Source organism: Pan troglodytes, chromosome 5 (assembly GCF_028858775.2).
Source record: "Pan troglodytes isolate AG18354 chromosome 5, NHGRI_mPanTro3-v2.0_pri, whole genome shotgun sequence".
Classification (NCBI taxonomy): Eukaryota; Metazoa; Chordata; class Mammalia; order Primates; family Hominidae; genus Pan; species Pan troglodytes.
Window position 1 is genome coordinate 23,044,448 of NC_072403.2, and position 26,861 is coordinate 23,071,308.

Sequence of the window (26,861 nt, forward strand, 5' to 3'; positions counted from 1 at the left end):
TTAAAATAATATTCTTGGACTCTATGGAACTGAACACACAGCATGTAATCTTCTGCACATTGAATTTTTTGTTCAATGTTATATATGTAAGAGGCAGCCATGTGGTTCATTTACTTTAATTACATGTTGTGTTGTTGTGTAACATTTGGTTCAATAATTATACCATAATTTACATATCAATTCTCAAGATTGGTCACTTGAACTCTTTCTACGTTTTTGCCATTCTAAGCAATTTACTATGAACATTCTTATACATGTCTCCAAGGAATACAGGCAAGATTTTCTTTCCATCCTGAGATGTAGAATAGCAGGATCACCAATATACATATTATCAACTTGTGTGTTTCACTTTCTTAATAAAACAGAAATTCTTTCTTTAAAATTTTATTTTTAAATTTTTAATTACTATGGGTACATAATAGTTGTATATATTTATGGGGTACATGTGATATTTTGATCAGGCGTACGACATGTAAGGATCAAATCGAAGTAATTGGGGTATCTGTCTCCTCAAACATTTTTCATTTCTTTGTGTTAGGAATATTCCAATTTTACTCTTTTAGTTATTTTTAAATATAGAGAAGTTATTATTATTATTATTTTGAGACAGGGTCTCACTCTATCATCCAGGCTGGAGTGCAGTAGCATGATCTCAGCTCACTGCAACCACCACCTCCTGGGCTCAAGTGATCCTCCTGCCTCAGTCTCCCAAGTAGCTGGGACTACAGGTGCATGCCACTATGCCCAGGTAATTTTTGCAGTTTTTGTAGAGATGAGGTTTCCCCAGGTGGGCCAGGCTGGTCTCGAACTCCTGACCTCAAGTGATCTGCCCACCTCGGCCTCCCAAAGTGCTGAGATTACACACGAGTCACCACACCCAGCCAAATTATTGTTAACTATAGTCACCCTATTGTGCTACTGAATAGAAACCAAAATTCTTAATATAAAAGTAGGCAAATTCATCAGTCTTAGCTTTATGATTTGTCCTTTTCTTATGTATTCAGAAGTTGTTTCTTACTCTAAAATCATGAAAACATTCTTCCATTTATTTGTAAATAAGTCCTGAATCCACCTGTGATTTATTTTTGAGTACTGTGTGCCTATTTCCTCTTCGAACCCTCTCATCTGGCTCCCACTTCCACCACATAACTGAAAGTGCTCTTGGGAAGGTAACCAATGGCTTCTACATTGCTTTATTCAATTCTCCTTTCCAGGCCTTATCTTAGATAATCACTCAGCAACTTTTGACACAGACGACGACTCCTCCTTTGTGAAAGATCTGTTCTTGGCTTCCATGAAACCACATTCTCCTAGTTTTTCTTTTACACATCAGGCAGCTCCTTCACCTTTGCATGTCTCCGTTCCCTTCTTGACCTCCCAGGTTCAAGCAGTTCTCCTGCCTCAGTCTCCCGAGTAGCTGGCCCTCTCTTCTTCTCTTTCTATGGTGTTTTTCCAGGCAATCTCGTCCATTCTAAGGGCTTTGTGCTGATGATCCTTAACATTGAATCTCTAGCCTACACCTTCCTCCTGAGCTCCAGGCTTATAACCCCTATGGATGTCTCTTGGCATCCAAAATTATTATGCCTAAAACTGAACCCTTGATCTGCCTTTCCCAATTCCATAAATGTCACCCACATCCACCCTGACATATACCAAATATCTGCTGAGGTCTTCCTTGACATCTCCCTCAACATCCAGCACAATAGCGAGTCTTACTGAGTCTCACTAAAAGGCATCTGAAATCTGTACACCTCTCTCTATGCTCACTACCAAGCATTCATTATCACCCAATGACTCCTAATCATTCCCCCTGCTTTAACTCTTGTTGCCTCCAATTTTTTTCCCAGATGAAAGCCAGAATGATCTCACAAAAATATAATTGGATCCATGTCAATCATCCATATAAAACCCTTCAAAACTTATTATTGCAGTTAGGATAAAAATCCCAAATCCTTTATGTGGGCTAGAGGATACCTTACATCAAATGACACCAGCCTCTTTATATATAATCCAGTATACCTTAAGGTCAACTTACAACACTCTTTCCCATTTGTTTTTTTGTTTGTTTGTGTCTCTCTTCCCTCAAGCTTCAGGTTAAGTGTCCTCCCCTCTGTTATATGATCTCGTAGTAACTTGACTTTCCTTTATATCATCTAATATGATTTGTGATTAGATGTTTGTCTGAAAATTAACTTATTTTCTGTATCCCCACTAGATCCTGACTTCCTGAGGGCAAGAACCATGTCTGCATTATTATTATTATTTCTCCCATACACCCTGGGCCTAGCACAGTGCCTACTCATGTTGGGAACCCAATAAGCCCTGTTAAACACCGAGGGCACATGGAGAAGGCAATGCCCCTCTCTTCACTGAGAAGACTCATAATCTCGCAGAGTTCCTAGCAGCTGAGACTCAGAGTCTTGGGGCTGCATTCCTGTTTTCAGGAAGATGATGCTGGGGAATTCACTCCTCATGACTTCATCTTCCTTTTTTTTTTTTCTGAGACAGAGTCTTGCTTTGTCACCCAGGCTGGAGTGCAGTGGCGAGATGTCAGTTCACTGCAGCCTCTGCCTTCTGGGTTCAAGCCATTCTCCTGCCTCAGCCTCCCAAGTAGCTGGGATTACAGGCACGCACCACCACACCCTGCTAATTTTTGTGTTTTTGTAGAGACGGGGTTTCACCGTGTTGGCCAGGGTAGTCTTGAACTCCTGACCTTAGGTGATCCACCCGCCTCAGCCTCCCAATTAAAGTGCTGGGATTACAGGAGTGAGCCACCGCCCCCTGCCTGGGCTTCATCTTCCTTATCCGGAAGCTTCCCCTTTCCCTGCTCCTGTTTACATCCCCTGCCCCATAATTCCCACTACACTCCCTTTTGGGGCTAGGATTTCTTTCTAAGGGAGCAGACAGCAGAAGCGGATAAATTTTCCCCACAGAAGACTGCCTGACTGTACAGGCTGTGTACACTGATTATTATTGTTACTTTAAATCGGAAATGTAATTAGTGTATTAGTACTTAATTGTATAGTAGTCTATTAGTAGCACAAAATCCATTCACCTAAGATTATTCTTCTAGGTGATTTGGACACAATAAAGTCAAGCTTATTACTATTTCATCATCGCTGTGGTATTATTGCCCCCTGGTGGCTATGCTAATTACTTAGCCCTGACCGACTGGGAGCTATTGCTCTTCAAACAGCAGCCGGGATGTTCCCGGAGGATTGTGGTACTTGCTTCTCTCCAAACAAACCTAGAGACAATCCGGGTGCGGTGGCTCACGCCTGTAATCCCAACACTTTGGAAGGCCAAGGTGGGCGAATCACTTGAGGTCAGGAGTTCGAGACCAACCTGGCCAACATGGTGAAACCCTGTCTCCACTCAAAATGCAACAATTAGCCGGGGCACACACCTGTAATCCTGGTTACTTAGGAGCCTGAGGCAAGGGAATCGCTTGAACCGGGAGGGGGAGATTGCAGTGAGCCAAGATCATGCCACTGTACTCCAACCTGGGTGACAGAGTGAGGCTCTATTTCAAGAAGAAGAAGAAAAAAACCAAAAACTAGAGACAAAAAGGGCATGAGAGCATTTTTTTTAATGAAAGTCTCTATGTCAACCCCACCCACACCTTTGTCTTTAGGGTGACCCACTCCAACCCTTTACTCCCCTTCCCCTAGACTTTTCTGTCTCTTCTTAGGCATCATTCAGTCTGGCAAACAGCTAGAGTCATGAAGCCATGTTGTCTCCAAGAGCAACAGTTGGCGACCCCCAGTTTAGAGAACACCTGTAGTTCAACCTGATAGGCAGCATTTCCATGGCCTTAGGCTTTCAGGCAGCAAAAAAGTTTCAAATATATAAAATCATAGAAGCACTGCCAGTCATCAGCCAGGTGAAGTTACCTATGATAATTACTGTGCACTCTTAGGAAGTGTCACCTGAGCACTTTGGTTTCATGTTTCCAAATGCATACTCACTCTTCAAATCAGAAACTTACCCACAAGACACAATTCAGCCACTCACAATTGTACAGCCTGGTTCTAGCCTTTAAGATGAAATAGGAGAAGATGGATATGGGGAATTTTGTGTCTAATCGATAGAAAACGCTTTGGCCAAGTTGAAAATATATATATATAGCAGTTTTTGCTATATGTTCTTTCCAACAGAGAGAAGCATTTCCTAAAAGCCAGAGGTAGTTGCTTTTATCCATAATGAAAGCAATTCAGTTAAATGGTCATTCACAAAGCAGAACTTGGCGTGGAACCCAGGGTTCCTTGCTGCCTGCATTCCCATTTTTTTCTCTCTAGCACTGAATTAAGAATCAGACAGCAACTGGCTCTGATTCTTGATCCCTTCGTTACTAGCTGTGTAAGGCAAGTTATTCAAGGATTTCTGAGCCTCGGGATCTTCCCTTTATATCCATAAAATGGGTATAATAATACCTACCTTATATGTTTGTTGTAAAGAACTTATGCCAGGCACACATTAACCATTCAAGAGGCAGTAGCTGTCATCATTACCATAATTATTCTTACAGTTATTCAAGACCTTATGATTGATCTCAAGGAAGAAATTAACAAAAAGCCAGTCAAAGCTCATTGTTTGCATTGGAGAACAATATTTAGTTACTTAGAAGACATTGTGAGTAACAACTGACAAATGATATCCTTCCCCTGCCCTCCTTTTCTGTCTCTCTGTGGCAGGTGGAATTCTCAAATGGACCCTAAAATTCCAGGCCCCTGGTATACGGCCCTGAATAATCCCTTTTCTTTGGATGTGGGTAGAGCCTGTGATTATGATGGAATGTCACACTCATGAACAGGTTACACTGTATGGTAAAGGGGAAGGCATTCTGCAGATATAATTAGGGTTTCACATCGGTTGATTTTTGAGTTCATTGAAGGAGATATTATCCTGGGTGGGCCTGACCAAATCAGGTGAGCCCTTAATTTTTATTTTATTTATTTATTTATTTATTTATTTATTTATTTAGAGACAGAGTCTAGCTCTGTTGCCCAAGCTAGAGTGCAGTGGTGTGATCTCGGCTCACTGCAGCCTCCACCCTCTGGGTTCAAACAATTATCTTGCCTCAGCCTCCCCAGCCTCCTGTAGTAGCTGGGACTACAGGCACGCACCACCACGCCCAGCTAATTTTTTGTATTTTAGTAGAGACAGAGTTTCACCATCTTGCCCAGGCTGGTCTCAAACTCCTGAGCTCAGGCAGTCTGCCCGCCTCAGCCTTCCAAAGTGCTAAGATTACAGGTGTGAGCCACTGCACCCGGCCTGAGCCCTTTAAAGGAGGCTCTAGAGGTTGGAGACAGGAGAAGCAGAGCTCTCTCTTGCTGGCCTTGAAGAAGCAAGTTGCTGTGAGTTCCACAGCTGCAAGGAAATGAATTCTGCCCATAATCACATGAGCTTGGAAAAGGATCTCAAGTCCCAGATGAGACCCCAGCCAACACCTTGATTGCAGCTCATGAGGCCCTGAGCAGAAGACCCAACGAAGTCATGCCTGGACTCCTGACCATGAAACTGTGAGAAAATAAATATGTGTGGTTTTAAGCCACTGAATTTGTGGAAATTTGTTATGCAGGTATAGAAAACGAATACACTCCAATACCTCGAAAAATATTAACATGGTATTCACTGGTGTTTAATTTCACAAAGAACTAGGAAAAGAGCCCAGATGTCAAGACTCTTATCCCAGTATTTGATTGCTTCTTTGACTTGTGGGTTATTTATAGAATATTTTTAGTTTCCAAATAGTTGGGAGCTTATCCAGAGATCACGTTACTGGTTTTTACATTATACTTCCAGTATGTTTCCATTTCTCCCTTCCTGGCCTCTGTTCTGTCATCATCATCACATATTGTACATTCACATATGTCATGAACTCCACACTGTATTGTTATTATTGTTCTTTAAACAATGAATTCTCTTTAAAGAAAACTAAGAAATAAGAAAAACTCATATTTACACATGTAGTTACCATTTCCAGTGTTTTTCATTCCTTTGTATAAATCCATAGTTCCATTTGGTATCATTTTCCTTCCACTTGAAGGACTTAACATTTCTTATATATGGGTCTGCTGGTGATGAGTTCTTTCAGTTTTTGTATGCCTAAAAACGTATTCATTTAGCCTTTGTTTTGAAGAGATATCTTCACAGGGTATAAAAGTATAGGTTGCCACATTTTTCTTTCAATATTTTACAATGCTTAGTACTTTAAAGTACCTTGGCACATAGCATGTTTTATTTCTCTGTCTGCTTTTAAGATTTTTCTTTTTATCACTGGTTTTGAGAAATTTGATAAAGATGTACCTTGATATAGTTTTTTTTTTTAATGTTTCTTGTGCCAAGGGTTCCTTGGGTATCTTGGATTTGTGATTTTATCATTTTCATCAAATTTGGAATTTGATGCCCATTATTTTTTCAAAATTTTTTCTGTTCCCACCTCCTGCCCCTGCCCCCACCTTATCTTCTCTCCTTTGGGGACTCCAATTACATGTATATTCAGTTGTGTGACGTTTTTCTTCAGTTCATTTTCACTGTGTTCATTTTTGTTCTTAGTCTTTTTTCTCTGTATGTTTGATTTCGGATAGTTTCTCTTGCTATGCCTTCAAGTTCATTAATCTTTTCTTACGCAAAGTCTAACTGATCATTAATTCTACTCAGTGTATTTATTTAAATACATTGTATTTAATATTTCCTGTAGCTCTTTGAACATATGGAATACAGTAATAATAAGTTTTAATGCCCTCATCTGCTAATTTGAACATCAGCTCTGGGTCGATTTTGATCAGTTTATTTTTCTCCTAATTGTGGGTCACATTTTCCTGCTTCTTTGCATGCCTGCTAAGTTTTAGATGTCCGACATTATCAGTTTTACCTTATGGGTGCCACATAGTTTTGTGTTCCTATAAATATTCCTGAACGTTGTTTTGAGAGGCAGTTCCATTAGTTCAGTCCTTGCTTTTGCAATGTGTTAGGTGGGACCATAGCAATGTTTAGTGTAGGGCTAATTTTTCCCCACTAGCAAGGCCAAACCTGTCTGAGTACTCTAATCTATGCCTCGTGAGTTTTCTGGTCTGGTTGGTAAGAACAAGCACTGTGAGAGCTCTGAGTATTATAGCCTCTAGGCCTTTCTGTAGTTATTTCCCCAACCTCAGGCAGCTTTCTCATATGCATGTATTGACCAGTCCTCTATGGAATATTCAAGGGGATCCTCTGCAGCTCTCCGGAATTCTCCCTCTATCTCCTATCAGCTACTTTGCCGTGCAAACTCTAGCCACTTTTTCCTTCCTTGATTCTCAGCTCCTTCTCCTCAATTCAGGCAATCCACAGGGCTCCGCTGGGGTTTCCTCTCCCTGCACTACCATCTATAAACGTCTTCAAGGTAGTTAGCTGGGATTAATCATAGGGCTCACCCTCTCAGCTTTCCATCTCTCAAGGATCACTGTCCTTCATCGCCTGATGTCCAATGTCTTGACAACCATTGTTTTATATATTTTGGATTTTTTATTAATTTTTTTTCCTTGAGAGGGTAAATCTAGTGTTTGTTACTCTATCTTGACTGGAAGCAGAAGTCTATCTGAACCATGTTGCATCAGAAGAAAGGGCAGAAGGTGAGAGTCATCATTCTATTGAATTTCTAGAACTGTCTAGATATATGATAATCATACAATTGAGATAGTTTTTCTGTTTTACTCCCGGTTTTTTTTTACATAATAGACTGAGAAAAGGGAACAGGTCAGATGCATCTATTTTTCTCTTGCAGGAATTTATAAATATTTTTAAACTTGTTTTCCTAACAGAATGAGAAATAAAAGAATTCTAAAATTATTGGTGAATTTAACTCAAAGCAAGCCAAAAGTCTAAGAAGATAACAAGCTGAATTTTTCCCTCTAGTGGTTTGAGGTGATACCACATCTGCTCTGAACCATTGAAAGTACAATCTTACTACATTATGTAGAATCCTTTGAAATTAAGATTCTCCCTGCTAGGCGAACATCCTTGCTAAGATCACTGCAAATATCTATCACTGTTGTCCGTTCTGCATTTATCTGGTAAATATTCAGTCTAATTAATAGTCAGTTGGGATTAACTCTAAAGGGGAACAAGAATAAACTCAGCAGGAAAGTTTTAGGCCCTCCCATTATGGAGAACTCTTCAATTACTCCTTTTAAGTTTTCAGAGACTGCGCTAAAAAGGACTGATGATGCTGTTAGCTATAAAACCTGTCAGGGGAGAAGAATGTTCCCTGCTGCAGTGTTTGCTGAAGTTACATCAATGTCTGAGCAACATCACCATCACTAAGAACACCACCTGGTTGTAAAGTAAACTATATTTGGAAAAAAAAAAAAAATGAAGGCATTTTGTCATGCAATACGGTATCATCCTCTGCTGAGTGCCAGAGAAATTCTACAAATGGAATAAGAACTAGCAGGATCTGGCAGGGCGCAGTAGCTCAGGCCTGTAATCCCAGCACTTTGGGAGGCCAGGGCGGGTGGATCATGAGGTCAGGAGATCGAGACCATCCTGGCTAACATGGTGAAACCCCATCTCTACTAAAAATACAAAAAAAATTAGCCAGGCGTGGTGGCAGGTGCCTGTAGTCCCAGCTACTTGGGAGGCTGAGGCAGGAGAATGGCGTGAACCCGGAAGGCGGAGCTTGCAGTGAGCCGCCATCGCGCCACTGCACTCCAGCCTGGGCGACAGAGCGAGACTCCATCTCAAAAAAAAAAAAAGAAAGAACTAGCAGGAACTGTGCAGGCGTGGTAGACTTAGGGGCAACAGGAGCAACCCATATCCTAGGCTTGTACCTCGATAAATTATCCCCTTTTTGACTCTGTTGTACCTCAAACAAGCAGTATATTAACACGTGACCTCCTCAAGAACAAAAACTAGATGGTACTATTTAATACTTCTTTTGGGGTCCCACCCAGTCCTAACAGCAATGATGCTGACATTGGCTACCTCTCTGACCTTGTCCCTACATCTCCCAAACCCCCATGCAGCCACACTGGCCTTTATGCAGTCCCTCATATGTGCCAAATATGCTTCTACCACAGGGCGCTTTCACTTGCTGTTCCCTCTGCTTGGAGCATTCCACTCACTTCCATCTGTAACAGTCATTTCTTCTCTGCTTTTCCTGACGCTCCAGCCTAAAATCACACCACCCCTCCAGTACTTTCCATCCTTTTCCAAACTTTATTTTCTGCCCAGCCCTTTTTACCACCTCACATGACATATATTCACTTATGTGTTTATTCTGTTGACCCTTAAACAACAAGGCACTTGAAGGCAGGGGTTTTATTTTGATCTTCCTGTCTCCCCAGCACCTGAGACAGCAGCTAGTGCACAGTAGGGGCTCAATAAATACTTGCTGAATGAATAAATAAGCAAGCATGTAGAACAAATTGTGAGCTAAACACATGTGTGTGCATCATAGGAAACTGGCTTGGTTAGATGGAAGTAGCAAATGATGGTTGGTTATAAAGTTAAAATTTAACACAGCACGCGATTGGAGACACTATTGGAGTTTGTTTGAATGGGGTCAGCTGAGATGCGGAGTAGCAATCTAGGAAGGCAATGAAGAAGGATTCATGGGAAAATTGAGGCTGGTTGAGTCTGAGACACTCCCTCAAGAAAGGCTTAGTAAGAAGATCCCAATCATGAATCCTGCAAAACATTTCTCAGCAGGCTGATGTACAGTTGTCCCTCGATCTCCCCAGGTTCCGGGACCCTGCAGACACCAAAATCTATCGATGCTCAAGTCCCTTATATAAACTGACATATCATTTGCATACAAACTACACACATCCTCCCATATGCCTTAAATCCTCTCTAGATTATTTACAATACCTAATACAGTGTAAATGCTATATAAGTACTTGTTATACTGTATTGTTTTTAATTAGCATTATTTTTTATTGTTGTATTCTTATTTTATAAATTTTTAACCTGTGGTGGCTGAATCTGTGGATGCGGAATCTGCAGACACCAGGTACCCAGATACCGAGGGCCAACTGTGTACCCTGTGGAGTGTGAAACAGCATAACCTTTTTTTGACCGACACTCTTACTTAATATTAGCACCTGGAAGTGTGGTGGCAAGGTAGGTAACCACATTTAAAAACTGACCTGAACAGTAGCTGCACAGGACCATTTACAAAATGAGCTAGAGCTTTCCACTGGCACGTTCCCCTTCCAAGATGGCACCGACTTTGTTATTTTATTTTTTTAAAAATAAATGACATTTTCATATTCGCAGTGCATCAGTCTCACCGGGGCTCCTCTACTCCCTTAATGGTTGTCATTACGAGTATTCCATCTGCCGACTCACAGCTGAAAGGTGGGCCAACAGGAGGGCCCAGCTGAGCACTTAATAGGTGCATAATACACGTTTCAGAAATTAAAAGTGGCAGAGCCACTTCTGCAAGCAATGACGCTGGTGCCACCTGGTGTGAGGATGAAGCCCCTTCAGGCAGAGGAAGGTTGAAGAATGGAATTTCTCTTTACCAGTGGAGGCTGGTCCCCAGCACACTCATCTGTTTGGGAAAGGTGTCCCAAACCTTTCTCAATCTCTCTCTCTCTCTCTCTCTCTCTCTCTCTCTCTCTCCCCGCCTCCCCCTGCCCCTTCCTTGCTTCCCCACCCCACTCCCACCCTACTAGGCTTGTACCTGAGTTTCACAGTCCTTGCAGAGAGAATTGGTGGCAGCCTCCCTGTGAGATTGTCCTGGTGAGACTCAGCAGACTTTCTAGGGGAGAAGAGCTGTGATTTTCCTCCATGTAATTTTGACTATCAGGCCCTCACTGCAGCTTGTTCTGAAAAAGAATAGAGAACAGGCAGCTCTCTGTAGCTGCTATAATTGCAGAGCCAAATGAGAGAAGACAGAGGGAAGGAGGGTGTGAGCAAAAGAAGCGAGAATCATGGGACTTATGCAAACCCCATCCGTGCTCAGGAGGGAGCTTCCCTAGAGGAACAGCGGGGACAGCCACTGCAACGACGGTAATGCTTGAGTCTAGTTGGTGATATATGCCACACAGTACTGGCACACTTTTCTGATTTTCTTTTTTTTGTTACTTTTTATTTTTATTTTGAGACAAGGTCTTACTCTGTCACCCAGACTGGAGTACAGGCTACAGTGCAGTGGTGCGATCTCAGCTCACTACAGTCTCAACCTCCCAGGGTCAGGTGATTCTCCCACCTCAGCTGACCAGGTGGCTGGGACTATATGCCACCACGCCCAGCCAATTTTTTGTATTTTTTGTAGAGACAGAGTTTCGCCATGTTGCCCAGGCTGGTCTCGAACTCCTGGGCTCAGTTAATCTGCCTCAGCCTCCCAAAGCGCTATGATGGCAGGCATGAGCCACCACACCCAGCCCTGATTTTCCTAAAGCTTTGTGGCTTGATATATCAGTTGAATTATGTTGGTCTAAAAATGAGATGTAGTCAAACTCATGGTTTAAAAAAAAAATCCTGTTTAAAACCAGATTATTTGGCCAGGCGAGGTGGCTCACTCCTGTAATCCCAGCACTTTGGGAGGCCGAGGCGGGCGGATCACAAGGTCAGGAGATCAAGACCATCCTGGCTAACAAGGTAAAACCCCGTCTCTACTAAAAAATACAAAAAATTAGCTGGGCATGGTGGTGGGCGCCTGTAGTCCCAGCTACTCAGGAGGCTGAGGCAGGAGAATGGCGTGAACCCAGAAGGCAGAGCTTGCAGTGAGCCGAGATTGCGCCACTGCACTCCAGCCTAGGTGAGAGCGAGACTCTGTCTCAAAAAACAAAAAAAAGAAAAACCAGATTATTTGATAAAAAACTTTTTCTTCACTTGCAGTAAAGCTAATTTGATAAATTTGTGAATTTCAGCCAGAATTTATAATTTTATCTCCTTTACAATAAAAAATACATCTACCCTAAATGACAAATTTGTAGATCATCTCAATTGCCATATATTGCATAACTATTGTGCAGGAATATTGTGAAGGAAGCACTTTTCAGGCCTTTTTTTTCTAATTTAATTTTCCCAATAACCCTAGAAAGAAGCTAGGTATTATTACTAGCTTCTTCTTTCTTTTTTCTTTTTTTTTTTTTTTTTGATACAGAGTCTCACTCTGTTGCCCAGGCTGGAGGGCAGTGGCACAATCTCGGCTCACTGCAGCCTCTGCCTCCCAGGTTCAAGCAATTCTCCTGCCTCAGCCTCCCAAGCAGCTGGGACTACAGACACGCGCCACCATGCCCAGCTGATTTTTTGTATTTAGAGTAGAGACGGGGTTTCACCGTGTTGGCCAGAGTGGTCTCGAACTCCTGATCTCAGGTGATCTGCCCGCCTCAGCCTCCCAAAGTGCTGGAATTATAGCCATGAGCCACTGCACCTGGCCTACTATCTCCTTTCTTAAAGAAGAGTAAACTAGGACTTAGGAAGGTGAAATAACGTCCCAAGGTCAAAGGTGAAACCTGGTCAGTCTCCCTCGGACGCCCAAGTTCTTCTCTTCTCTGCTCTGCTCTCTGCAATGTGTCAGTCATCCCTGCGCATGTGAATAACCTGAGGTACTTGTTGAAAACACAGATTCCGAGGCACCAGTCCTGCAGGTTCCAATCCGGCACCCTTGTTCTTGTTGCTGGGAATATGCATTGATGACAAGCAGCAGAGGCTATTCTAAAACAGATGCTGTAGTGCCTCGCTTTGAGAACCAGAGCTCCAGGAACTATTAAACATCCAGTACCTCCTAGTCCAGCCCCCAGAGATTAAATGCCTTCCTCAAGGCTGCTCCATAACAGAACAGGGCTGGGATCAGAAGGGACCCAGCCGGCCCAGCATTCTTTCCACCACATTCCAGTGGAGAAAAAATTCAAGTTTCTGAGAGAGCTTTGTTCTTCCCCTCATTTTTTCAGTTCTTCAAGCAGCCAAACTCCCCTGGAGCGTCAAACAATATGTTCAAGGCCAGCACGGAAAAATGACACCACTAATTCGAAAAGTCTCAGTGCTTTTTGCCCACGTACTGCCAAAATTGGAAGCAGTGAAAATCATTTAAATATTACTTTTCTTTAATTGTGAGAATATCAGTGTGTGAAAATTGCCATGTGTAACCTTAAGAGTTGTTACAGCTTTCTAAAAAGCAAGCTTGCCTTTTCCAACTGCCATTCAGCAAGTATTGTTTCTCATTTTACACATCCCCATTAAATTCTCAGCACAGTATTAGACCTATACAATATCTAAATGCAGTTCAGAACTGCTTCTTAACATAGATGTAAATGGAAGTCTTATAATTCTATGAGATTATTATAGCTAAATTTACTGTTACACTGCCGTTCTCTGAGTTATTACCCTGAGATTGGTGTTTTACTCTCTGTATTTACCCAGTTTGTGTTGAATGAGCAAACATCAAGATTATTGGCTTAATGCCAAGGTTCAACAAACAATTGTTCCCCTGTTTGTGGGCTTATTTATTTATTTCTGGTTGTTCTCTGCAAGAATCTGTCAAACCAACTCTCTTAAAGGGATACCTAAAATATGCCTGGACTCTATTTTGGGGCAACACCATTCATTCATTACTGGTGTTATTGCAAGTATTGGCAAATGAATTGCAAAAATCTTGATTATGCAAATGTGTTGTCGTGTGTGTGTGTTTTTAATGGCAATATTCTGATTCAAATTTCCTTTAGTAATCGCAGTTTTCTTTATCACACAACTGTTCACAGACAGATTTGTGAGCTTCCTAAATGTGCTTGTTACAGTAACTGAGGCTACCTGCCCCAGCAGATTCAGAGCCAGAAACTTCAGAGACCCCTTATAACTGAGCAACACAATGTATATGAGGGATGAGGGGTGACTGTTTTCAAGTAATGGAATGTTTGGGTTGAAATGTCTGGCAAAGGGATGTGAAGAACCAGAACAACATGGGATTTTAAAATTAGATCTTACACCAGGTGCGGTGGCTCATGCCTATAAGCCCAGCACTTTGGGAGGCCAAGGCAGGATCACCTGAGGTCAGGAGTTCGAGACCAGCCTGGTCAACATGGTGAAATCCTGTCTCTACTAAAATACAAAAATTAGCTGGGTGTGGTGGCGGGCGCCTGTGATCCCAGCTACTTGGGAGGCTGAGGCAGGATAATCACTTGGACAAAGGAGGCGGAGGTTGCAGTGAGCCGAGATAGTGCCACTGCACTCCAGCCTGGGCAACAAGAGCAAAACTCCATCTCAAAAAAAATTTTTAATTTAATTTAAAAATAAAATTTGATCTTGAATTCAAGATGACACTCAAAATGCCACCTGTTTCCTACAAGCTGGTGCCCTCTTGTGTTTTTCCAGAAGCCACGGTGCTCCCTGCAGTACATCTCAGATGCAACACAGTGAAGTGTCGTTCCCGCCCTATAGCCCCCCTGTTGAACAGAGTGCTGCAGCGAAGCATGGGAGGGCCTATCAGCTGAATGAAGCCACTTAACATGTTTTAAAGGCCTGGGAATTCTGTTATTTAATGAGATACATTCCCTTGTGTGGCATTTATACCCTCGGAGTTTTTTGCCCTTCTGAAAGTAGCACAAACTCTGGCTGCTCGGGTTCCTTGTAGTGATTTAATAAGTTTGTGGGAGTTACTTTATCATTTTAAATCTGGGATCAGCAAACATGTTCCATAAGAGGCTGGATAATAAAGATTTTAGGCTTTGCAGACCATATGATCTCTGCCATAACTACTCAACTCTGCCAGAAAAGCAGCTGTTGGTGATAATATGTAAACAAATGGGAATGTCTGTGTTCCAATAAAACTTTATTTACAAACACTGACATTTGAATTTCATATAATTTTCACAAATCACTAAATCGTACTCTCCTTCATTTTTTTTTCAGCCACTTAAAACACAAAATTCATTCTTAGCTCATGTGTCCTATAAAGACAGAGTGGGCAAGATTTGGTCGGTGGGTTTTCTAGTCTTTGCTTTAGACTAATAGTAGGCTGTTAAAGTAGAAATGCCAACATTAGCCACTAGCTGCCCTCATTTACCTAATCCTCAACAAGCACTCAAAATATTAGCTATTATTGTAATAATTAGTCCATTGAGACATGTTTGGGAATGAAAATCAGTACATAATTTTTCTATTTATGGAAAGATGCCAGTAAACTCAGTAAATGTGGTACTGGGATTAGAAGTGATTTCTCCATGTGACTTTCTACTTCTTAGAAAAGCTTAGAGCTGGAATTGATATCAGAAAGCTTCCACCATGGAATCTGAAGCCTCTGGGCTGCCTATGACTCACCCTGCCCTAATACCTTGCCCTAATACGCTATTGCTGAGAGTGCTGCAGGGAGACAAGGCTGCTCTCTGGTTTATCCTGCATCCCATGTGGGTTAAGTTTCTACCTGAAGAGAGAGAAAACCAACTCCTAGGTTGGGTGATGGCAGGCGAGGATTTTCTTTTCTCCTTCACCCTGATCCACTAAATACAAAGATCCTTTCTCTACCAGGGAAGAGAAATAAGCAGCTGGTGTAACATCAGGGCTCCTGGTTGTAATTTTATGCATAATGATCTTCCTAGACTGAAAATTCCTTCATAAAATGAGGCCAGTGTTTCTTTTCTTCTATACTTGATTGTCTAATGGACTTTGTCTTGATTCTTCTCCTTCATTTTCCTCCTCACTTCTTTCTCCTGTCTTCCATTTTTCTTTTCTATTTTCTGTTTTTGCAGTAATGATTTAATATTCAGAGGTGTTCTACACCCTTGCTACTCAAAGTCTGGTTGTATTTATTACCTATGGTTTTTTTTTTAACATAGCTAGTTAAATTGTAAGTTTATATAATTTTAATAACAGCTGTATTTAACAACTGGGGCCAAATTTCCTGTTAATCAGCTCTCATCAGCCAGTAAAAACTGGCCCTAACAGACCCCCAGAAAAAGGGCATTTTCACAACTTTGGATATGTTAACTTAAAAAACACACAGTATCTAGAAATGTGGAAAGGAGAGAAAACTTCATTTCTTATAAAGGGTTACAGCCTGCAAGGTGGCCATCCTTCAGGCTGAGAAGCTTGCCTCGTGCAAAGACCAGAGACAGGGGCTTCAAAGGAGTAGGGGTTGGGGTAACAGCTTTATCCTGAACCGGCTGGCTAAACATACATATTCAACAGGTTGTAGGAGGAGCTATGAATATTCATAAAGGTAGTTCGGATGCATATGTATTAAACAAACATGCATGTTAACATATCACCCCATGTTCACTTTGGGGTGATTTAACATTTGAATGTATTACAAGTAAGTCCTATATATCAAAAGGTCTTTTGAGGACATGAAGCATGCAAGTGCATAACCTCTGTCAACTGGCCAGAAACAGTCCATGGTCGCTGGTCTTCTTATCAGGAGAAAGTTACTGAAATTGATCTCTTGTCCAATCAAAGCTGTAGTTAGGGCTGGTGTCGCAGGAGGTCAGTTAGAGCCTGTGAGCTGGATAAGCTGTAATTGTTTCAATATTGCTTATTTCCGGCCAGTGCTTGTTTAGCTGCTAAAGAGAAAGAAAAACTTCACAGCAAGATTAGAACATAGTTTCTTCTTTAAATGTAGAGGTGTATGACTTAACCATTGCCTTAGGTCCTATTTATAATTTGGTATGTTACTGCCACGAAAGTTCTGTCAATCTTCTTTTTTTTTTTTTTTTTTTTTTTGAGATGGAGTCTCGCTCTGTCACCCAGGCTGGAGTGCAATGGTGCCATCTCGGTTCACTGCACTCTCCACCTTCCGGGTTCAAGCAATTCTCCCTGCCTCAGCCTCCCAAGTATCTGGGATTACAGACACCCGCCACCACACCCGCTAATTTTTGTAATTTTAGTAGAGACGGTGATTCGCCAGGTTGGCCAGGTTGGTCTTGAACTCCTGACCTAAGGTGATCCACCTGCCTTGGCCTCCCAAAGGGCTGGGATTACAGGCGTGAGCCACCGCCTGTTCTGCCAATCTTCTGGTCTCTATTTTAACATTAATGCTGATCAGTTGTTGTGTCTAAACCAAGGCGGTATAAAAAAAAAAAAAAAAGGCATGTCTGTCCTCTCATTCCGTCATAACCAGGAACTTGGTTTTTAAGTTGTTCTGGGGTCCCCTTGGCTCAGAAGGGGTCTGTTCAGTCTATGGTGGGCTTAGGATTTTATTTTAGTTTACACACTGTAGTCCTAGGATGCTGCAGACAACACCTGCACAACACACTTGGGTACCACCTACTCCTTCTCAGCAAATCTCTGTTCACAGAGAGCCTTAAAAGAAAAAAAAAAAAGTTGTGTGCAGTGTCTTACCCTTACAGTTATACAAACATCCATTCAACTTGCTCAAGAACATTTTATTGGTGTTCTTTGTGTTGGAATATTCTAATCGAGAATTTCCCCCAGTTTCCAGTTGGGGCATTACATGTGTCTTATGACACCCATGAGTTAATACTATCAGAGCTGTTGCCCCAACACCATTTTAGCTTTGTTTCAACTCTTCATTCAATAAATCTTCAATGTTTCTTGCTCCATAATTATAATACTTTGAGTTGAGTTTCATTTCCTCGTCTTTCCTCTTCCTCAATTTTAGTAGAAGGAAAATTGACAGCAATATCCAATAACAGTGAAATGAGTTTAAATGCTGTAAGTAATCAGCTTCCTGTCACAGAGCTGAGCATTAGTTTCCTTGGAAGGACCCAGGATTTTTACACCTCTAAGAATCCTCAGTTGTACTTTCCTGGTATTGTGGAGACAGAGAGAAACTGAGTCAGGCCACCTAGTTCCTCATCCTACCTTCATTAACTAGCTTCCCGTTGACCTTGGGAAAGTCACTCAACTTCTGTAAAACTAAAAAAAAGAGTTGATAGGAGACCTCTAAGATTCCTTTTAGTTCCTGTTTTAATTCTTTAAAAAAATAAAATAAAAATTAAGATTAAAAGAAAATATCCGGAAAAGACAAACTTGTTCCTCATTGGAGCAGTCTTCCTGGTCTGCCTTTTTGGACGGATAACACCTTCTTGATTTAATTCTCTGCTAGAAAAATGCATAGCCATGCTCTTTCCATACAGCCTAACAGCTCGTAAAATGCACCTGCCATTAAAATGATTTGCGTGACCCATTTGGCGGCTGCTGAGCTGTTTATGGTCCTAAGTATCTGCTTTTCTTCATCGTGTGGGTTTCTGTTCGTGCGACCGTCTTTCTGAGGTCGCTTTGTGCCACTGCCTTCCGGTGCTGTCGGGACCGCCTCCACTCCGTCCTCCGGCCCTCAACAGCCCTCTCTGCGACCGGACACCTGCCTCGCATTCCACACGATCACCTTCACTACAGACAGTGTCTAAAAACAAGGATGTAGTCCAGGCACCAGGGGTAGGGGCGTGTCACACACACCGTGTCTTACAAAGAGGAAAAATAAGAGGTTCCCGCAAGATGCTTGCGACTCTGGTACTTTTCAAAGCAATGCAGCCAGGCAGCGGGCTTTCCCCCGGCCCCTCGCTCTGGATAGGGCTGCCATTTGCATCCTAGCTGTGATTTAGACGCCTCCAACCTTCTAGTTTTCAGTTACCAGAGTCCTATCTCCGCCCAGATCCCAGGTCTGCATGACGTAATTTATTGTGGCAACCATTCCTGGCGACTGCCCAGAAACTCAGTGCGTCCTGCCCGGGGTTTAAGCGCGGGAAGTGGGAGAGGCGGGTGGCGCCCGAGCGCAGTGGCAGGGGCGCAGGGCGCAGGAGCGCGGGACCACCGGCGCCGGAGCGCGGCAGGGAGCGCTCGCGGGGGCGCACAGCAGCCAAGCCCGCGGAGGAGGAGCGCGCGCGCGCAGCATGGGCTGTGGACCTTCCCAACCTGCTGAAGACCGGAGACGTGTACGCGCGCCCAAGAAGGGCTGGAAAGAGGAATTCAAGGTAATAAACAAACAAACAAACAAACAAACAGACATAAAGCCTTTTGCCTGGGAGGTCTCGCGATTCCCACGCTTGGGGACGACAAGAGTTGGCTGGAGCAGGGTCGGTCGAGGCTAGTTAACAGGTGGGAGCAACTTTATTCTGCCGGTGTTTAACTGCTGTCTTAACCGGGACTAGACAGATGGATGGATAAATATCAAAATATATCTATCTATATCGATAGAGAGTATAGATACAGATATATGGCTATAGGATCAATTTTGAGAGCCTTTGGTGTTTAAAGAGATTGCGAAGGTGGTCACACCCCAGGGCAGAGGCAAGGAATAACCGGATGAGCAGCATGTTCTGCACAGAGCTAGTGTTGGCCGTGATTCTCGAGGGAAGGTTAGAGTCCGTAGGAACTGCCATATATTATTGGCTTCTGAAAAATAGGCCCTTTGGTCGTTTCTTAAAGCTGGGAGAGATCTCAGAACCTATCTGGCTGCGTCCTTTCGATTCATAGATGAGAATCATGAGGCCCAGAGAGATAGGCGACTTGTCCGAGGCTGCACAGCTAATTTGGGGGCACAGCGAAGGTAGAATTTAGTTTTCAAGAGTTTCGTTCCAATACTCTTTTCCCTAATTCCTCAAAGTTGCATGCACTGTAATTCTTCTAGAGACATTATGGGGAATTTTTTCCAGAGCGAGACCTAGAGGGATGAGTTGGCTGAGCAGAAATGAGGTCCATGATGTCTTTGCATCCTTACCACCCTCCAGATTCCACAGACAGCGCTAGCAACCCTCAAGGGTCCACCTAAGAGGGGTTACACCGAAAGATAAGGCTACCATATAATTTATCATCAAAATTATGCTTTTAAGAGTGAAAGGAAACCCTATTAATACATTTTCCCAAAGACCCTGGCTGAAGCACAGCAAACTGGGACTTATGGCTACCTTTCCGAAGGGTCATTTTTGGAGCTACTGTTCAAAGAGCACACACTTGGTCTCAGCAGGCACTGTGCAAGACACTATTAAGTGCCAGCTGCAGCACCTACTTCATGTGGGGCACATCTGTTGGGCTCTTGGAGTACATTTTGAAACAACCAAACCAGAATCTAGTGAAGGCTGACTCCACATTTAGTACCTGGTGCCCTGGGGGAAGCCTGTGCCCAAATGGCCACCCATCTTAACACTGTTTTCTGCTTTCCATCCTGAAACTGCCACCGTCTCTGTATAGGGACCCATTACTTTTTTTGTTTGTTTTTTTTTTGAGACGGAGTCTTGCTCTGTCACCCAGGCTGGAGTGCAATGGCACGATCTCAGCTCACTGCAACCTCCATCCCCCGGGTTCAAGCAATTCTCCTGCCTCAGCCTCCTGAGTAGCTGGGATGACAGGCGTGCGCCACCACGCCCAGCTAATTTTTGTATTTTTATTAGAGACAGAGTTTCTTCATGTTGGTCAGGCTGGTCTCGAACTCCAGACCTCGTGATCCACCCGCCCCAGCCTCCCAAAGTGCTGGGATTACAGGTGTAACTCACCGCACCCTGCTATGACCCATTACCTTTTATGGGGTATTTCTGCCTCTCCTGCCAGGATCCTAACAAGTTTCTCCTCCACACTGCCACCTATCTTGCCAAGGGAAAAATTTCTCTTCGTGTGCAAAACCCTTTAGTTTATAATCTATCCTGTCCCTCTAATGTCATCCTCTTCTCTTGTCTTCTGCCAGTGCCTGTCACTCATGGGCTCTTGGGTCTGCTAAACCAAATGACTCTCAGGGCTCAGTTCTTCCAGGCTTCTCACACTTCCATGCCTTTACCTGTGCCATTCCCTCTTCCTGAGATGCCCTCCCTGGGACCCTCTCCTATTGGCCTGGTGAACTCATGATCACTTTGGACTAATACGTAGAAATACTTTTTTCTCCCATTTTTTAAAAATACATTAATGTCACTTAAAAGTGCTAATCCATTGTTCTTGTCCCCCTTTTCATACAAAAATCTTTATTTTTTATTTATTTTGCTGGCCTGATTACATATAAGACTTCAACAGAAAGAAATGGGTTTCTTTTCTCGCCGTTATCATTTGTTCCATCTCATGGTTACTGCTAAAAGTAATTTCGTTGCACAGCATAGGAGGGGATACTAAAAACCAATCCTCTCCAAGCGTCAAATACAAGATGTCTTCTGGGCCAAGGCATTCCAAGGCCCAGGAGGGTTCCTGGGTTTCTGCCTACATTTCTTGGGTAAGATAATTATCACTTCTCGCTTGGATTTTTGTACAAGTCTCCTAATTGCTCTCCCTGGATCCTTTTTCTACTTCCTGCTACACCTGACCTCCTCCTCTAATCATCCACATGACCTCCAGAAGGATCTTTCTCAAATAAAATCTGATTATCTCAGTCCTCTTTTGAAAAGAAGTCACCAACCCATTAAGTAGGACACATAAACCCATGGTCAAGAGTATGACAAGCTAGGTTTGATTTCTAGATTTATTATTTATTTGTTGTGTGGCCTTTTTCAAGTTATTTAACCTCCCTGTGCCCCAGTTTTCTTATTTGTAAAATGAGGGCAGTAATAATACACATAGTGGGGCCTCTCTATCTGTGGGTTCCACATTCAGGGATACAAGAAGCATGGCTGGAAAATATTCTTTTTTAAAAAAAACTGTACTGAACATGTACAGACTTTTTTTTGTTATTGTGCCTTAAACATACAGTACAACAACTATTTACATAGCATTAACATTGTTTTAGGTATTTATGAATAATCTACAGATGTTTAAAGTATACAGAAGGATGTGCATAGATTATTTGCAAATACTACACCATTTTCTATAAAGGACTTGAACATCCATGGGTTTTGGTATCCGAGGGAGGTCCTGGAACCAATCCCCCACTAATGCTGGGGATGACTGTACTTATTTTGTAGAGTTGTTGTGAGGGTTAAATAAACTCAGTATAGGTCAAGTGCTCATACCAATGCCTGACGCAGAATAAGTGCATGATGTAAATTATTTCAATTATTATTATAAGATAAAATCCTGGCCGGGTGTGGTGGCTCCTGCCTGTAATCCCAGCACTTTGGGAGGCCGAAGGGGCGGATCACCTGAGGTCAGGGGTTCAAGACCAACCTGACCAACATGGAGAAACCCTGTCTCTACTAAAAATAAAAAATTAGCCGGGCGTGATGGCACATGCCTGTAATCCCACCTATTTGGGGGGCTGAGGCAGGAGAATAGCTTGAACCTGGGAGGCGGAGATTGCGGGGTGAGCTGAGATCATGCCACTGCACTCCAGGCTGGGCAACAAGAACAAAACCCTGTCTCAAAAAATAAAATAAAATACCTGTAATCCCAGCACTTTGGGAGGCTGAGGCGGGCAGATCACAAGGTCAGGAGTTCGAGACCATCCTGGCTAACACAGGGAAACCCCGTATCTACTAAAAATAGAAAAATTAGCCGGGCGTGATGTCGGGCTTCTGTAGTCCCAGCTACTCCGGAGGCTGAGGCAGGAGAATGGCATGAACCTGGGAGGCGGAACTTGCAGTGAGCCAAGATGGCGCCACTGCACTCCAGCCTGGGCGAAAGAGCCAGACTCTGTCTCAAAAATAAAATAAAGATAAAATCCTAAATCCTTACTTAGCATGCTGTCCTGGCCCATCGTGGAGCTGACCTCTGCTAACTCCTCCAGTCTTGTCTCTCCCCACACTCACAGCGTAGACAAACCTTAGGACTTGTTCCCCAGGCCCATTCTGTCCCTAGCTCCATGCCTTTGCACCTACTGTTTCCTCTCCTTCCAGACTTTTCCTTCTCCCTCTCCTGGGTCACATGATAAATGTGTACCCATTTTACAAGACACTCGAGGTCACTCCTCCTGAAGCTCTTCATGACCTCCCACCCCCAACCTCTGCCACCATGCTGGCAGGGTTGATCTTATACCTTCTACTATCATATTTCAAAGCATTTTATTATATGTGTTTGTTTCTATATTTGCCTTTCATCCTGTGCGGTTACCTCCTTGAGGACAGGCACTGTTTTTTAATCTTTGTATCGCCAATTCTTACTACACTGCCTGATACTGATCAGGCACTAGCGAATCTTTCTTGAGCAAATGCATGTCCCTCCTGGTTCCAAGATTCCTTAATGTCTTCTTGTCTTCTAGTAGCATAACTAGACTAATGACAGTCTGCAAGGAGGAAATTCAATTTTAAAATAACCTGAAAATAGACTGAGAGTCGACTCATGCATATACCTTCTTTCCTAGCCCCAAGCACTTGACTTTGGAAATCTGATCTGGGAAAGGTATGATTATTACTAATTAAACATGCTATAGCTATTGGAATAATAATAATTTCTTTCATAGCTTTCATAAATGCATAAGGCTTAGGGTTCAGCAGTTCAGCAGGATCTTTAAAATGAAATGAACGTGTTTGCTTGCATGAAATATTTACGTTTCTTAGTAACATGGCTTTAAAATATTCTAAATCAAATTTCTTGAGACCTATATACAGACTTTCCCTTCACTTTTACTTTAGTCTATAGTGGTGAGAAGATACAGTAATAAAATAATGCATAATAAGAAAAGCATGGAAAACTTCTTAGTTGCAGAAATGTTATTCTTCTATAAGAATAACTCAAAATTCCTTGCCTGTTATAAAAGAGGAGAGGCTGGATTGGAATAGATGGTCTCCAAGGACCCTGCACAATTTTTTCCTAATACCTGATAAGAAAATTCTAGTTGATTGTCAGTAAAGGGGAGTAAATTACTTCTTAAAAATCAAATTTTGAAGAAATTCTTCTTATATGTCTATAGACAAATATATTCACAAAATATATCTGCTAATAATTTGACTTAAGAAGGTTTTAACTCCAGGATGCCTTGACAAATTATTCCCTTCAAGCTGTTTGGTAAATATGTTTCCCAAAAGCTATAGAACAAATGTAGTATATCCATACCAAAAAACAAATAAACAAAAACACACAACAAACAAACAAACAACACCTGTCCGTAGTTAAAAGCAATACCTTATTTGGAATGCTAATGATTTCTGTGCATAGCTGTTAGCTTATAATTCACAACTTTTAAATTCTACCTAAAATTGATTAAAAAATTTATCCCCAAGACACTGAGGTATAAAAACGTTCATAAAATGTAGAAACACACTGAATCTGTACCCCTCAAGGAAAAAATAGAACATTCTACTCACCATCCCATCCCCTCCCCAAGTATCATTATCTATATAATAATGCAGGTATACTTCTTTTCTTCTTCTTCCTTCTTCCTTCTTTCTTCTTTCCTCTTTCTTCTTCTTCTGAGACAGGGTCTCACTCTGTCACCCAAGTTGAAGTGCAGTGGTACAATCACGGCTTTCTGCAGCCTCAACCTCCCCTGGCTCAAGAGATCCTCTCACCTCAGCCTGCTGAGTAGCTGGGAATACAAGTATGAGTCACCATGCCCGGCTAATTTTTGATATTTTGTAGAGATGAGTTTGGCCATGTTGCCAAGGCTTAATGTAGGTATACTTCCTACTGGTGTGAAAATATAAATTCTTCATGTATATGTAGAATAAGAACACTGCTATATCCCTGAGAGGCATAGATCTAATTAACTTATAAATATGTCTGGTCTTTAAACTATGTCTGTTCTCAAGTCTACACTCATTATGAAATTGGGTTAAAATTTCCAGAATGTGTTACACATGGGTAAGATATTTGAAAGACATTCTGAGTTTTCAAAAGGAAGAACCTTAAATTTCTGCTCTGGTTTATGTTGTTTCATGATAAAAGACTGTGTTTTGTCTGCTACGATTTAGATTTTGGTCACCAGCAGAGCTCAAAGGCAGACTGTCTCTAAGTAAGAACAGATGGGTAGAGATCCTTGCTAAGGCCTGGATTCCAAATCCAAGTAGTTATAGTAGCTTTGATAACACAATTGTGAGGTCACTGAGGTTGTGGTATTTAAATCTATGCCAAGTTGTAATGTACAGAAAGTCTTTGTGAAAAGCCATCGTTTAGACTGAAAATATTCAAATTCGCTCTCAATTCCAACGTGGGCATTTTGCTATTGTTGTTGTTGTTACTATCGTTAAATCATTAAATTTTTCCATTTGGAAAAAGCCCAAGAGTCTTTCAAGAGTCTCCACTTGGAAATGTTAAATGACGCAACTGGACCCTGTTTGTAACTCAGTGCTTCTCTAGGATCAAAAAATGATGGATCTGCAAACCAAAATAAACTTGTGAAAATACTTGTCTTACCGTCACTGTAGATATTGGCTTTTAGTAGTTTGTTTGGAAAGAAGGAAAACGGTGTTCAACATGACTTACGTGATGTGCATCTTTACCTTTAGCATGAACTGTGAGCATCAGATAGGGTCTCCTTCCTGTTCTTTTTCTTTTTCTTTTTTTTTTTTTTTTTTTTTTGAGATGGAGATGGAGTCTTGCTGTGGCCGACTGGAGTGCAGTAGTGTAATCTCGGCTCACTGCAACCTCCACCTCTCGATTTCAAGTGATTCTCCTGCCTCAGCTTCCTGAGTAGCTGGGATTACAGGTGCCTACAGCCACCCCCAGCTAATTTTTGTATTTTTATTGGAGATGGGGTTTTGCCATGTTGGCCAGGCTAATCTCGAATTCCTGACCTCAGGTGATCTGCCTGCCTTGGCCTCCCAATTTCCTTTTCTTTTGTTATATGTTTTATATACATATAAAACACACACACATATATAACATATGCATATGTTATATGCATATAACATATTACATATGTTACGTGTGTTACATATGTTGCATATGCATATAACATATTACATATGTTACATGTAATATGTTGTATGTAAAGACTCCTTTCTTGGTTCTGCTTACTCTACAGGGACAAGATGGGCAGTAACTGTGTCCATGAAGAAGGACAGATGGACGGAGACAGAGAAAAGCACATCGTTGCTTTTAGGCTTTCTCTTTGTGCCAATTCCCATTTCATATCCACTGAGTTTTTGATTACTTTCTTGTTTGTTTGGTTGGTTTTTCATTATTTCCCATGTAGCCCTGAGACACAGAACTAATTAACCCTCAACACGATGAACTGATATTGGTTTAGCTGGAGTTACCATTTTGCATAAACACAGTGATAAGGAGCTATGTAACTCCCACTACAAGCATGCAAGAATCCCTAACTGAATTATGAAAACCTGATCGTGACAGACACCACCATAACCTAGCCATTGTGATCTCTACTTAGCCTCTGAGGAACTTCAAACGTTAGAGTAATTCCAGAAAGTGGTTAACACATGCTTGTATATATTTTTTAAATTTGTATGACTTTTACTGTGAAAGTACCAAGAGTTTCATGACAAGGCCTTATTTTTAATTCATTTTTCTTAAAGAAAATGTTTCCTGCCTAGAGTCATAATTTTAGAGCCAGAGGACCTCCCGTCTTCAGACTGAAGCTCTGAGAGGTTGCTTCTCACAGTACACTTTCTAATATTTCTGGACCCACTTCTTTCCCCCATTCTTGCTGCCACCATCTTTGCTCATGTTTAATCACTTCTCACCTTGACAACTGCAATAATTGCAACTGATCACCATGTTCTGTTCCTTCCGTCCACTCCTGTCACTTGCAGGAACCCAAAAGTGATTTTTCTAGAAAACCCTCCTGATGATTTTCATTTATTTCCATGGATAAAAATCCTACACAGGATTCCTGTTGCATTCAAAATAGAATCAATCTCCTTTGCTTGTCACAAAATACTTCCCTTTTTCACTTCAGTGCCTTCCACTGTCTACCCCAATCTGTTTCTGCTACACTGGAAGAATTCATGTTCCTGGACACACAATATGATTCCATTTCCCTGTCTTGTGTATGCTTTTCCACCTGCCTAGAATGTCCTTTTCTCCTTGTCCACTGGAAGCTCATTTATCAAGAACCAATTCAGGCATTTTTTTCTTCTTTCATACCTTTTGCTCCCTCCAACAAGATACAAACTTTTATCACAGTACAGCAAGGCTTTGCTGCAGAGAGTGGGAGGTTAGGCATGGCG

At 42.0% G+C, this 26,861-nt stretch overlaps 1 protein-coding gene and 1 long non-coding RNA gene across 3 annotated transcripts in view; one reads left to right on the plus strand and one right to left on the minus strand.

Moving 5' to 3' along the window:
- LOC107975075 (uncharacterized) overlaps positions 1–26,861 on the minus strand; it is a 268,590-nt gene that overhangs the window by 149,960 nt on the left and 91,769 nt on the right. Inside the window, exon 3 of the long non-coding RNA XR_008548429.2 lies at positions 10,670–10,814. This is a non-coding gene — a long non-coding RNA (uncharacterized LOC107975075). The remainder of the gene's footprint in view (positions 1–10,669; positions 10,815–26,861) is intronic.
- The window catches only part of STMND1 (stathmin domain containing 1), a 118,608-nt gene that overhangs the window by 70,563 nt on the left and 21,184 nt on the right, over positions 1–26,861 (plus strand). Inside the window, exon 1 of one of the 2 annotated variants that reach the window (XM_001170195.8) lies at positions 18,259–18,857. The exons of the other annotated variant lie outside the window; for it this stretch is intronic. Coding sequence (XP_001170195.3) covers positions 18,777–18,857 — 81 coding nt within the window. The 5' untranslated portion in view covers positions 18,259–18,776. Of the gene's footprint in view, positions 1–18,258; positions 18,858–26,861 lie in introns of those variants that run through there. 2 annotated transcript variants of the gene reach the window in all.